The sequence below is a fragment of the Salvia hispanica genome, chromosome 6, assembly GCF_023119035.1.
Source record: "Salvia hispanica cultivar TCC Black 2014 chromosome 6, UniMelb_Shisp_WGS_1.0, whole genome shotgun sequence".
NCBI classification, from domain to species: Eukaryota; Viridiplantae; Streptophyta; class Magnoliopsida; order Lamiales; family Lamiaceae; genus Salvia; species Salvia hispanica.
Window position 1 is genome coordinate 18,160,737 of NC_062970.1, and position 15,016 is coordinate 18,175,752.

Below are 15,016 nucleotides of genomic sequence, written 5' to 3' on the forward strand. Positions count from 1 at the left end.
AGTTTGAGCGGATAAAATGATACTTTTGCATGATAAAATGATAAAATGATAGTTTCGGGGAATAAAATGATAGGTTCTGTGAATAAAATGAGTATATTCTGAGTATCATTTTATCAGCCAAAAGTATCATTTTATTAGTAAGAAGTATCATTTTATCTACTGCAAGTATCATTTTGTCATTATATAATTCAGAAGTACCATTTTATAACATAAAAATGAATTATATTTTCATGCATATAGAAAAGTATCATTTTATCAGCTATAACTATCATTTTATCAGCCAAAAGTATCATTTTATTAGTAAGAAATATCATTTTATCTACTGCAAGTATCATTTTGTCATTATATAATTCAGAAGTATCATTTTATCAGCTATGACTATCATTTTATCAGCAAAAAGTATCATTTTATCAACTGAAATATAATTTAATCAGCAAAAAGTATCATTTTATGTCTATTAGCAACAAAAGTAATATACCTGTTAGTGTTGTATGTTGAGTCAAATGAAATTACATCTCCAAACATATGATAATTTCGTCTTGAAATAGCATCAGCCCAGAAGAGTCTAGTTAACTTTCCATGAGATCCTATCTCAATTTCATAATAGAAGGCATCAGATGATTCCTTTTGAGAACGCATATAATCAAAAATCATTTGAGCATCTGAACCATCAATATTGGACATAATATCACGATAACCATTTCTAATATCAATAATATCACATCCAACATTTTCAGGTCCACCCATTATCTCCTTCAAAAGTTTGAATGTGAGAGTGGGACCAATATTACACCTGCCACAATCCTCCATAAACCTCCGATGGATAGGATCCAGATTGCGATTGGCCATCATAAAATGCCTATGCTCATCCGCAACCATTAAGTGATTATGATACTCAACAAACTGATAAACCTCATATCCTCTGCTCTTGCCATCTGAATAATATCTCAAATTGAGCTTAGCAAGACATTCACACCTAAATGACCGACACCTACGCTTTTTAAAAGACACTTCAGTTGATTGGGATGCATGACCAGGTATAAAATTCTTAGAGCCTTGTCTGCTGCAAGCCAAATACTGCCACTTAGTAATACCTTGAACTGATTTGTTACCCATTTTACGAATGCCAAAACCAACTGAACGAGCATAATGTTCATAGAAACCAACTGCTTCTACTAATGTATTGAATTTCATACCAATCATTGGCTTCAAAGCATCATCACAAACAGGAATGTACATACCTACAAATCAGTAAAAGTATCATTTTATCATAGTATCATTTTATCATAATATCATTTTATGCACTAAAAGTATCATTTTATGCAGTAAAAATATCATGTTATGCAATAAACCTATCATCACAAACAGGAATGTAAATACCTACAAATCAGTAATAGCATCATTTTATCATAGTATCATTTTATCATAGTATCATTTTATCCGACAAAACTATCATGTTATGCAGTAAACCTAACATTTATAAGCCAAAAGTATCATTTTAACACATAATCGACAATACATAATATAATCAAATAAGAATTTCAGTACATCAGAAACATAAACCAATCAACAACTAATATTAATCTAAAATCAAATTCAATACATGAATATGAACACAATCAATAAGCTAAGTAATAGATAATGATTGTTACCTTCGTTATTTGCTACAGATTCCATCGAAGCAAATTTTCACAGCAATTGAAGAGGTAATCAATGAAAATAAGAACGCAAAATTGAAAACATCTTCCCGATCACAATTATGGAAACAAAATCTGGAGAATACGGAATAATGAAACAAATCGAAGAAAATCTGGAGATGTTGAAATAAAATAGGCGAGAAATATGGAAGATGAAGATGAGAGAATCGATCTTAATTGTGAAGATGAAGATGAAGGAGAGAATTGAGTTCAAAAAGAATGAAAGCGTGATTCGCGCGTTTGGAGTAGAATTCAGAAATTAAATGAGGAAATTACATTTTTACCCCTCTGCGCCTTTTTTATAAGTAAATCTAAGTTTGAATCTCAACCACAAGATTATCAAATATGTGTGGTCCAGATTTGGTTATAGAGTTATTATGTGATTTGGGGGTTATGATATGATCACATGTGATCATATCATAACCAATATTTATGGTGATAACCTAATAACCCATATGGTGATAACCTAATAACCCTCATTTTATGGACGAAAAATATCATTTTATGGAACAGAATATCATTTTATGGAATAAAAGTATCATTTTATGCATGCTGAAAAAATATCATTTTATCGTGTATAAATATCATTTTTAGTAAAAATGATACTTTTGACCCATAAAATGATAGGGTTATTAGGTTATCACATAAATATGAGTTATGATATGATCGCACCCATATTATATATATATATATATATATATATCCTCTATCAACAAGTCTAATAGTAATTGATAATTGTGTTCAATCAACCCCAATAGTCTCATAAAACCACATATAAACATTCAGAGTTTCGTGGAACTGATCAAGACTATTTTTTGGATTTTTTTTATAATTTGAGCTATTTTTATCATTTTTCTGAAAGCTTTTACCAATATTTTATCACTTCAAACCTCCAGCAATAAACTACAACAACTAGTCCTATTTTTTTTCTTCATTAATGTATGATTAATGTTCAAGGCTTCAACCAAAACAACCATTCGTGAGTAATTATGTAATGAGTGGGTCATTGATTCATCAATTATTGGGAAATTAATAGAATCCTAGAACATGGTTTAACTTTGGCCATTTTAATGATATATCAAATTTTATAATGTACTAAAAAATTCGATTAAATAATATATACCCAGATTAGAAAGATTTATGAGAACTACATTGAAATCTCGAGTTAAATTATGTTGTTATTCCAGTATTTAAAATTAATGTTTTTAATGAACGAATTGTTGGAATTTGGTTGAACAACTACTTATGAAAATAGTAATCATAGTTAACTCAATTATTTTTATTTTAAATAAAAACTTAGGTCATGTTTGGTTGCCGGGAAAGTAAAATTGACAAGGAAAATGATTCTTAGGAAAATGAATCCTTAGAATATGATTCCTAACAACTTTACTTTCCTGTGTTTGGAAAATATCAAGGTTTTAAATTTTATATTTAATTAAATAATAACACTAATTTTGATACTCTCTATGTTTCAGCCTAAGTGAGACGTTTGATTTTTTGACCTGTTTTAAAAAAAATGATAGTAAAGTGAAGATAAAATTAAGTAAGATAGAGAATAATATAAAAGAGAGTCGCTACACTTTAACTATTTATAATCATTTTTCCAAAACAGGTGCATAAATTAAACGTCTCACATCCAGGGACTAGGGATGTCAGTCTAGTCCGGAAAAAATCAAAACTTGATTAGCCCACACCCAATTAACCCGCAACCTATTATGGCCACACCCGAAAATCCGATGGGCTAGCCCGAAAACCCGATAAAATTTCTATTATTCAATATTTTTACTCCTATTCGACACTTTATTGATTAATTTTATAATATAGATATCTAATAAAAATAACTTTCAATTTTATATTAAATATACAAATTATATATTGAATTTTCATTAATATAAAAATTGATAAATAAATTAAAAACTTCAAATTCAATAAAAAAAATATTTAAATTTCTAAAACATGCATTAAAATTTCACAAAATATCTCAATTATTAGTATTTGGTCATGTTTATGATTGTGCTTAAGCTTATATCTCAAATTTATCATAATTAAATATTTTATATTTTATAAATATAATTATTTTCATCATTATTTATTGGATTGTTCGTATGTTAATCTTATCGGTATCAACCCGATTAACCCGATGGGCTAGCCCGAAACCCGAGCATTTAGGGTTAGGGTTGAACTTTTATAACCAAAGAAATCACAACCTGATTAGCCCGGACCGATTGACCCGAAACCCAAGTAGGCTGGCCCGAAACCCGATGGGTCGACCGGATTGACATCCCTAGCTGGGACGGAGGGAGTATTATATATTAACATTCCTTTAATAAATATTAGGTTAAAAAAGTTATAATAATATATTATTTTATTTATTATTATAATGTTAATTAAAATAATTTAATTAAGATTTTCTTAATTTATTATTTTATATTATTATAATCATAAATAAACATATACTTATAATTTTAAATATTTATTGATATTATAATTGAATAAAGACTGTTGATTAATTAATTAATTAAATGATAATAATATTTTATTAATAATAATATTAAGATACATAATTTAAATAATTATTTTATAACTATTAGTAATTATAAATATAATAATAATAATAATATTGTTATTCTTATAATTATAGTGTAATTATAGTTATTTATTATAATTAAATTAAGTAGAGTATGATTCATAATTTTAAATTATTTAAAAAGTTTATTTAATAATAATAATAGTAATAATAATGTTTGTAAAAGATTATACTTAACTCAATTAAATACTTAAATATGTAAGAATCCAAAAATTGAAAAAAAGAATACCTAAGAAAAGCTAAAATTTAGAATCCTGGAAAATTGTACTATTTTCCTTGTAAGATTTTGATTACTTTCCCAATTTTATTAACACTCAAAACAAATATATAAATTTAAAAATTTAGAAATAAGATTACTTTCTTAAACAAAATTCTGACGATCAAAGGTAGCCTTGGTGGTTAAGCTCGTCTTACTAAAATCTTGGTGGTTTATTTATTCACTTTGATACCTTTTAATAGTATTAGTCTATTGAAAGTTTATGAAAAATGAATTTCCACTCTACACCGTTAGATATCACTTTAACAAAATGAATTTCCACTCTACACCGTTAGATATCACTAGTTAAAGTAATGTTAAATGAATTACATTATAAATTTTAATTATATTAAATAAATTTAAAGGTTAATAATGTCAATTCTTATTATATGACAATTAAAATCAACCATATTCTCTTTCTTCAAAATTATCTTAAAATTTTAAATATATGTAATTATGTCAATTTAAATAATTTTTAGTAAAAAAAATATATCAAATTAAAGGTAATTTTATAAGGATAATAAGAAGATCTCTATAGCATATGTTCCAACGATGTTCGAACGATGAATTTTATAATTTTTCTTTCAATTTTTGTATATATAGATAAACAGATTTTATATTAATAAATACATAAAATATTTCAGTATAATGCATGTATAATATCAATAAAAACTGTGTTGAAGTTTTCGTGTACGTGTGTTGAAATATATATATTGTGTTGATGTTTTTAATACATTATGTTGATATTAGAAAAATCACAAAAATTATTATATTATGACAGAATTTATTAATATTTTATTTATTATTTATTGAAATTTATGAGATTTAATCTCGTCCACCCATGTTAACATTTAATGGTATAGAATTGGTCCTAATTATGTATTGGAATACTATATTCATTTTAACATTACTTATATATATAATGATGTGATTCATTGCTGACCATTTGCTAATTGCTTCGAGTACTTATTCTAGTCATTAGATCTAAATGCATTTTCGAACATAATTATGGATACATAGTTTGTTTGTTTTTTGGATCGTGGGATATAGTTACAAAAACACTACACTTATTTGTCTAATCAAATTTGTACTACTGAAATACAAAAATAGTTACTGAACTAATGGTTCATTCCATCCTAGTCTTACAAAAATAGTTACTGAACTAATGGTTCATTCCATCCTAGTCTTTGGATTTTAAAAATTTTTCTAGTAATTCCTGAACTAGGAGTTTATTTCATCGGCAGTCATTTTGCACTATTTTCGCCCGAAAATGCCCCCAGAAGTGAGATGGACATTTTTGTCCATTCACAATTTCACATTTTCAATCCGATATTATTTCAATGATGTACTAAATCTGATATTATTTCAAAATTATCTTCTTTTTCTATTTGTCATCGTTCAGTTTGTTTCTTTATTTCAGTATTAGATTTAATTTTATAAAATTTACATTTTTAAAAATATATTTTTAATTAAAATTATTAATTTTATGTATTTTATTATAAAAAAGATTTGTGTGAGTTAGCTGCATAGTTTTATTTCAATATATATGGTTGTGAATTCTTCGCGCGCCAACAGTTGTTGTATCCCCTTCTTCCAGTTGTTGAATCGAGAAAGAATGTATAAATTAATAATTTTAATTAAAAATAAATTATTGATATTTAAAAATCTAAATTTTAAATTTAATTTTATAAAATTACATCTGTATTTTAAAAAAACAAAGTGCATGATGACAAATAGAAAAAGAAGATGATAATTTTGAAATAATATCAAATTTAGTACACGTTTGAAATAATATTAGATTGAAAAGGTGAAATTGTGAATGAACAAAAATGCTCATCTCACTTTTGGGGGTATTTTCAGGCGAAAATAATACAAATGGATTGTCCATAAAATAAACTCTTAGTTCAATGACTACTATGGATATTTTTAAAGTCCAGGGACTACTGATCTAATGAATCCTTATTCCAGGAAATGTATTTGTACTTCACTCGATTTTTATAAAACAGATATACTCCCTATAGTTTGCGTAAAAAACATAATTAAAAGGGAATGTTGGGGGCATTACTATTACTAGTATTATAAAAAAATTGCGTTTTGACTTTGAATTAAGAAATGCACTGAAAATGGAATACAGATGCTATAAAATGAGCTTGATTTGGGAAAACATCTCATGAAGAACGTAATCGCAGCAGATTAGGTAGCATTCGCTTGGATCATTTCTGAGGTATTAAATGTCTACACTCTACGTTTATTGCTATTTTCATAGCTTACTTATTATGAAAATACTCAGTTATTTGCATAGTAATTACTACCTCTGTCCCTGAAAATTTGATACATATTATCATTTCGGTCCGTCCCTGAAAATTTGATACACTTCACTTTTACCATTTTTTTTAGTGGACCCCATATTCCACTAACTCATTCCTACTCACATTTTATTATAAAACTAATACTTAATATTGTTGTCATGCTGCATGATAATTGATATTATTGCGCCACCTATTCCAAGCGACTAGATCCAATATTTCCTCCCAATGACTCGATCTGTTCTATCGATTGCGCTGAAATGATTTTGTTTTATGAAATTTTCGCAAACATATATGATCGATTCCATTGCTTTTGTGCATTTATTCACGTTGAATGACGATAGGTATACATTAGTATTGTGCCAATGAATGATGAGATCGTGTTTTGATTTTTATGTGCTTTCGATTTCATCGTTTTTTATTTTTGTGGATTAGGATGTTTCGGAGATAAATGACAGTGGATAGCGCTTGATTTGATTGGAATAGCGTCAAAATATTGCATTGTTAGCTAGATTTTGTAATAGCTATGGCGTGGCTTAGAGTGGGCTCGAATGTGGCGAAGCTCGCTGTTAGACGGACTATATCTCAAGCTGGTTCTTATGTTGCTCCTCAACGGAGTCAATATTTCCATGCTACAGTTTTTAGATCGAAGGCTCAATCTTCGCCTGTTCCTCGCCCTGTTCCTCTCCAGAGGTTGAGTGATAGCTTTCTAGACGGCACGAGTAGTGTTTATCTTGAGGAGTTACAGAGAGCCTGGGAGCAGGATCCTAATAGTGTGGATGAATCATGGGACAATTTTTTCAGGAATTTTGTCGGCCAGGCCTCTACGTCTCCTGGCCTTTCTGGCCAAACAATTCAAGAGAGTATGCGGCTGTTGTTGCTAGTGAGATCTTACCAGGTTTATGGTCACTTGAAAGCCAAGATAGATCCGTTGGGTTTGGAAGAGAGGTCGATTCCCGATGATCTTGATCCAGCGCTTTATGGCTTTTCAGAAGCTGATCTTGATAGAGAGTTCTTTGTTGGTGTTTGGAGAATGGCAGGGTTCTTGTCCGAGAACCGCCCTGTGCAAACGTTAAGGGCGATATTGAAAAGACTAGAACAAGCTTATTGTGGAAGCATAGGCTATGAGTACATGCACATTGCAGATCGTGAAAAGTGTAACTGGTTGAGAGACAAAATTGAGACTCCCGCGTCTACTCAATATAATCGGAAACGACGTGAGGTGATCCTTGACCGGCTCATATGGAGTACCCAATTTGAGAATTTTTTGGCTGCCAAATGGACTGCAGCCAAGAGGTTTGGGCTTGAAGGTTGTGAGACATTGATTCCTGGTATGAAGGAAATGTTTGATAGGTCAGCAGATCTTGGAGTGGAGAGCATTGTAATTGGGATGTCACATAGAGGAAGATTAAATGTTCTGGGTAATGTTGTTCGGAAACCTCTGCGACAGATCTTCAATGAGTTTAGCGGTGGTACAAAGCCTTTGGATGAAGTTGGACTTTACACTGGGACCGGTGATGTCAAATATCATCTTGGCACTTCTTACGATCGCGCAACAAGGGGTGGTAAGAGAATTCACCTGTCTTTGGTTGCAAATCCTAGCCACTTGGAAGCAGTGGACCCTGTTGTGGTGGGAAAGACTAGAGCCAAACAATATTTCTCAAATGATGTTGACAGAACAAAAAACCTGGGTATTTTGATTCATGGTGATGGAAGCTTTGCTGGACAAGGTGTTGTCTATGAAACCTTGCATCTTAGTGCTCTTCCAAACTATACTACTGGCGGGACCATCCACATCGTTGTGAACAATCAAGTGGCTTTCACTACTGACCCGAGATCAGGAAGATCCTCTCAGTACTGCACAGATGTTGCCAAAGCTCTTAGCGTGCCTATTTTCCATGTCAATGGTGATGATGTTGAAGCAGTTGTTAATGCTTGCGAACTTGCTGCAGAATGGCGTCAGAATTTTCATACTGATGTTGTGGTTGATATTGTATGCTACCGTCGATTTGGCCACAATGAAATTGACGAGCCATCCTTCACTCAACCTAAAATGTACAAGGTATGCACTTTATTCTTCATTTCCTACTTTACAAATGTTGTTATTCCTATTTCTTTCCCAATTAACTTCGGTTGAAATTAAGCTTCATTTAATTCTTGTGTCGTTTTTTCTTTCTTCAAGTAGCCTATGGAAGCTTCTAATTTCTTGAAAGATTATAGGTTATAAGGAATCACCCATCTGCACTCGAGATTTACCAAAAGAAGCTTCTGGAATCTGGTGATGTAAAAAAAGAAGATGTCGATAGGATAAACAACAAAGTATCATCAATTCTCAATGAAGAATTTATTTCCAGCAAAGACTATGTGACTCAAAAAAGGGACTGGCTTTCAGCTTACTGGACTGGGTTCAAGTCTCCTGAACAGCTTTCGCGTGTTCGTAACACTGGGTAATGTGATGTCTTCACTTACACTTTCAGATAAAACACTAAGCCTTTTTTTCTGTTTTCAGGGTCAATCCAGAGATTCTGAAGAATGTTGGCAAGGCTATCACTACTCTTCCGGAACAATTCAAACCCCATAGAGCAGTTAAGAGAATCTTTGATGATCGTGCAAAAATGATTGAGTCAGGAGAGGGTATTGACTGGGCGGTGGGTGAAGCCCTTGCATTTGCAACATTGCTTGTGGAGGGAAATCATGTTAGGTTGAGTGGACAGGATGTTGAGCGAGGTACTTTTAGCCATAGGCATTCTGTTCTTCACGACCAGGAAACAGGCGAAAAATACTGCCCTCTAGATCATGTTATGACGAACCAACACAAAGAGATGTTTAATGTAAGCAACAGGTAATATTGGTCAGTATGCTTGCTTCCTGTATCAGTTTTTATAAGTAAAAAACTCCCTATATTTTCTTCTGTCCACTACTGTTTGACCTTTGTTTTAATTGGACTTCTAATGCATCACAGTCGCATCTTAATGAGACAAAGCATTTAAAGAGCATGCAGAATGAAGCTCCTGTTATGCATTTTATTGGGACTAGGATTGCTCTGAGTGTATTTGGGTTCTCTTGGCACTAAAACTTCTATAGAATGGTCTCTTTATCCCTAAAATGGTTGGAGTTCTAGCCCAAATTATACTGTCACCCATGCAAAACTATTTGCAGGACTAGTAAGTAATTCAAATCATAAGAATGCTATTAAGCTAGTTTTCTTTGGGTGTAAGAATGAATTTATTCCTCATGTATAACATTTCATTGGCTGATATGTTGGACTATACATCATTTATTTAGTTGCTTTTCAGGTTTTCATCATTTACTTAAGATGAATTATTTCCTTTTTCTTTGCATATATGGAGTCGTATATATTTCTAGTCCCTTATGTGATTGTTGACCCTGAATCCAGCTCCCTTTCCGAGTTTGGAGTTTTGGGGTTTGAATTAGGCTATTCAATGGAAAATCCGAATTCTCTGGTACTCTGGGAAGCTCAGTTTGGTGATTTTTCCAATGGAGCTCAGGTGATGTTTGACCAATTTGTGAGCAGTGGAGAGGCCAAATGGCTGCGGCAAACTGGACTAGTTGTCCTTCTTCCTCATGGGTACGATGGCCAAGGTCCAGAACACTCAAGTGCACGATTAGAACGCTTCCTTCAGGTATTGCTATTTTTCTTCATCATTTTCTCCCGTTAATATTCTTCTTGTATTTCCATCTACATGTATTCTTCTCATATTTCCAGACAATATCCTGTTGTTTTTTCCAGGGATGTAAACTTGACCTTTCATGTTGTATTGTAGATGAGTGATGATCATCCCTCTGTCATACCTGAGATGGAACCAACCCTCAGGAAACAGATTCAGGAATGCAACTGGCAGGTGGTGAATGTAACTACACCTGCAAATTATTTCCACGTCCTGAGGCGACAAGTAAGCATATTTAACTGGAGATATGTGCAATTAGAGAAAGACGCGTCCTCTCATTCCACATCTTTCGTGTTGCAGATACATAGGGAGTTCCGTAAACCTCTCATTGTGATGTCACCAAAGAACTTGCTACGTCACAAGGAATGCAAGTCTAATTTATCCGAGTTTGATGATGTTCAAGGACACCAAGGCTTTGACACACAAGGAACCAGGTTTAAACGCCTAATAGAGGACCAAAATGATCACTCCGATCTTGAAGAGGGCATAAGACGCCTGGTTCTTTGCTCTGGAAAGGTGTGAAGTTATACTTCAATTTGTTCCTGTTACTTTTGTCTTCATATTTGAGTCTTGTTTGCAGGTGTATTATGAGCTTGACGAAGAGCGAAAAAAGGCTGGTGCGAAGGACGTGGCAATCTGTAGGGTGGAGCAGCTTTGTCCCTTCCCATACGACCTCGCCGAACGTGAACTTAAGAGATATCCAAGTATGTCTCAAATAGTACTAGTACTATGTTAAATTCTATGGATATTTACTTGATAGTACATTCTAACCAAATCATTGGGGTGTACTAAATTCTGTCAGATGCGGAAGTTGTGTGGTGCCAGGAAGAGCCAATGAACATGGGGGCATACAGCTACATCGAACCTCGTCTTGGCACTACAATGAAAGGTGCGAGCAGGGGTAATGTGGACGACATCAAGTACATAGGGCGTGCTCCGTCCGCTGCCACAGCCACCGGCTTTACCCAAGTCCACACAAAAGAGCAAACCGAAATAGTCCAGAAAGCCATGCAGCCTGATCCCATCAACAACTGATGTAATGTTTTTGTGTTTGGACGCTGAGTTTTATGGAAATAAGCTCGGATGCGGAGAGAACTAAGGTTTTTTTCGAGTTTGTCAATAAAAAACAAGTGTTTCTTTCATCGTTGGTTGGTCGATGAAAATGTATAAATCCGCCATTTGAGTGTAACAAAAATTTTGTTTTGATTAATAAATACGGAGTACGATTTCTTTTACAGTTTAGACTAGATGTACATGCAAAGTACATTTATTTGGGTTTCAATATTTTAAAGGTGTAAATGTGAGTTTTGTTGCTTTTTTATATTTAGAGAAAGGGGATTCGTTTAAATTGTTGTAAAACTTATGCAGTTTATGATTCTGTTTCTAGATACTGTTATTATTCCTAACCTAATAATGATTAATTGCATAGTCTAACTAAAACCAAATATTAGCTTTGGTGATCCAAATATTAGATAGTTTTGGAGATCTAGTGATTGAATAATGGCAAATGGATTATACATAATATTCAAAAAATTAAATAAATTATAAAGAGTTTTAATGTTAAATATAGTAGTTCAAAAAATCACTTTCCCTCTCATCAAAATCATCTCAAAATTTTTTATTTACCCATCTCTTTTGATTTAAATTACTTTTATTTTTCAAAAAAATATCAAATTAAGGATTATAACATGATTATAATTGCATATGTTCAGACGATGATCGAATAATGAAATTTGATAATTTTTCAATTTTCGTATATTTTGAAAAACAGTTTAATTCAACAAATGTATCAAAATATATCAATATAATTATGTTATTTTTGTGTACTTGTGTTAACATACTCATATCACTTTGTTAACATTAACCAGTTAATAGTTGTGGGATATCTTTTGGGTGTCTACATGTCAAAAGTAGTTTCGACATCTATCTATAAATATATAAAAGTGGAGTTTTGGAAATATTCACAAGATTGACATTATAAAATTTTTGTAATATTAATGAAAAAAATGGCTTTAATTAATTTATTTAAAATTAAACGTGGGACAAGGGGAGTTTTGGGATGTAATATTAATGAAAAAAACGGCTTTGATTAATTTATGTAAAATTAAACGTGGGACATGAGTAGGTTTATGGGGAGTCTTTGCCTTTTCACCTCTTTTGTAACTGCCATTCCATTACAATTTTGTGGTGCAAGGTATATTAATTTTATGCAGTTGCCCGTCATGGTTTACTACAACATGGTGGCCATTGCATCAAATATCGATCAAAACGTGGCGAGTGAAATTGTGCTCGAAATGGGACATCTTCTTCTGACCCCACATCCATGGAACAAGTCTGGAAAGACATAACCCTCGCCCCCGCCGATCTCAACCTCACCACCGCCGTCGCCAGCAAGAAGAGGTTCCCAGATTGCGACACCACTTCCGCCGACGACCGCCACCATAAGCGCATGATCAAGAACCGCGAGTCTGCTGCTCGCTCCAGAGCTAGAAAGCAGGAAAGTGGAAAGCCTCTCTCTCTCTCTTGAATTTTATACTCATACTACTTTTAAAAAAATATAATCATTGTGAAATTTAAAAGTAATATTGCAAGAAATTATGTGCAGACTTATACAAATGAGTTAGAGTTGGAAGTAGCTCATTCGTTTGAAGAGAATGTCATGCTCAGAAAGCAGCATCTACAGGTGTGTGTATGAGATGTATGTGTGTGAGTTCCTATTATGTTTCAAGCGCAGCTTTGGAGGTTGCAAGCACTGAGAGTTATGTTTCATGCTTTGTTATGCTAGTTGGTCTTATTTCTTTTATTTTACGTAATGTATCAAAAATTTGCGTTTATTTCATTATTGTTCATTTTTCTACTATTATAGTAATAGTCAAAGTACCATTTGTGCATGGTTCGAAAATTTTATCTCAATATTTTATCAGTAAGAGGGCTGAAAGTAGTGACATCCTAACTCGAATCATGCATAATATATTCTTCATCTTTACACAATTTATTTATTATTTTTATTTATCAGTGTCACTCACATTACACTTATATTAAGTGATACAAAAAAAATAATATTTGATCATTAATATGTACTTTTCAATACTTGAGTAGGATATTTTTGCAATGGAAGAATTGTCATGTACACATGGAAGTAGGAGATAGCTCTAGAATTTCAATAATTTGCGTAAGCAATAAAGAAGGAAGAGGACTTTCCTATCCTATTTGTGAATACTTTGTAGGAAAAAAAGAAGACGAAGTGGAGATTCTACAAATTATAAATATGGAGAAGTGATTTTTTTTACTTTTTGTTATTGTCTTAATTTGGAAGCAAATGAGTGGAAGAGGGGAAGTGAAATGATTTTTGGAAATCAATATATATTGAAAGTTTCATTGTTCAATTACAATATATTTGTGAATCCATTTTCAATGGTTAATATTCCATTTTCAATGGTTAGTATTCTTTTAATCGAGGAAATGTTAAAGTGCGTTTTAATCTTAAAGTGGAAAACATTTTTTTGAATTGCATCATGGTGCTATTAATATCATACACCTTTTATATCATGATGTTTTTGGGAATAATTATATAAATGCCATTGATAAAATAAGAAGGTTTTTTTAATATACTTACTATATTATTAAATTTAAATATTGTGTTATGTAACCTAAATGAAATATTAATACTATGACTCTTTATTTTTTTCATGATTAACTACCCACTAATGACATTCATTGCCACTTACCCACTAACCTATTAACTTTGGGATTTATATAGTCGTCAAATTATGAAGATATTTTTCTTTTAACACTGCTACTCTTAATGGTTGATCATGGTTGATCTAATTTGCATGCATATTGATATCGGTTGTATATTCCATGCTATTTTGTTGTATTTTTGTTGATGATTTTGATCGATTTGACTATATTCTAATATATATTTATATATTATTTTTATTGACATGTGTTTGTGATTGATTTTTGTAGTATAGATCTAAAAGTGATTTAAATGATATGTGATTTGGGTGCAAATTTTTGTTCATAAACTTATTTGGTTTTATGAGTTTTTATTGGTACAATAAATTGCTATTATAAATTTGTGATTTTAGAACTTGAAATAATAATATTTATGATTTCAGATTTCATACAATTATATTTTTATGAATTTATAAAATCATTTTACAGTATAAAATAAGTTTAAATAAAAGAAAATGGGTCGTGCATCGCACGTGAGTGATGCTAGTCAATAGTAAAAAGAAAGATGAGAGATATGAATAATAAGAGAGAAACAATTATTACTGAGGATAAAATAGAGATGTATACAAGTTGTATTGTGTGTGTATTCACAATATTTATATTTAATCAAGTGTTTATCAATTACTTTATTTTACTAAATAGATATTTAAAATTAGTATTTAAATTCAATCATTCCAATTCAATTCTATGAAATTTTAGTTTTACTTCCTGTTCCAATTTCAATTTTAATTTTATTCTCATGG

At 31.6% G+C, this 15,016-nt stretch overlaps 2 protein-coding genes across 2 annotated transcripts in view; one reads left to right on the plus strand and one right to left on the minus strand.

Annotated features, from left to right (window-relative positions):
- Window positions 1-2,014, minus strand: part of LOC125194843 (protein FAR1-RELATED SEQUENCE 5-like) — a 2,142-nt gene extending 128 nt beyond the window's left edge. The window contains exons 1-2 of the mRNA XM_048093060.1: window positions 1,653-2,014; window positions 479-1,241 (exon numbers count right to left, since the gene is read on the minus strand). Of these exons, the coding sequence (XP_047949017.1) occupies window positions 479-1,241; window positions 1,653-1,677 (788 nt within the window). The 5' untranslated portion in view covers window positions 1,678-2,014. The remainder of the gene's footprint in view (window positions 1-478; window positions 1,242-1,652) is intronic.
- Window positions 2,015-7,074: 5,060 nt separating this feature from the next.
- Window positions 7,075-11,773, plus strand: LOC125197102 (2-oxoglutarate dehydrogenase, mitochondrial-like). The gene is made up of 9 exons (XM_048095806.1): window positions 7,075-7,190; window positions 7,282-8,908; window positions 9,067-9,293; window positions 9,356-9,688; window positions 10,244-10,490; window positions 10,632-10,760; window positions 10,836-11,051; window positions 11,116-11,239; window positions 11,338-11,773. Exons 2-9 carry the CDS (start codon window positions 7,373-7,375, stop codon window positions 11,568-11,570), a joined length of 3,045 nt encoding a protein of 1,014 aa, XP_047951763.1. The 5' UTR covers window positions 7,075-7,190; window positions 7,282-7,372; the 3' UTR covers window positions 11,571-11,773.
- The last annotated feature ends 3,243 nt before the right edge of the window (window positions 11,774-15,016 follow it).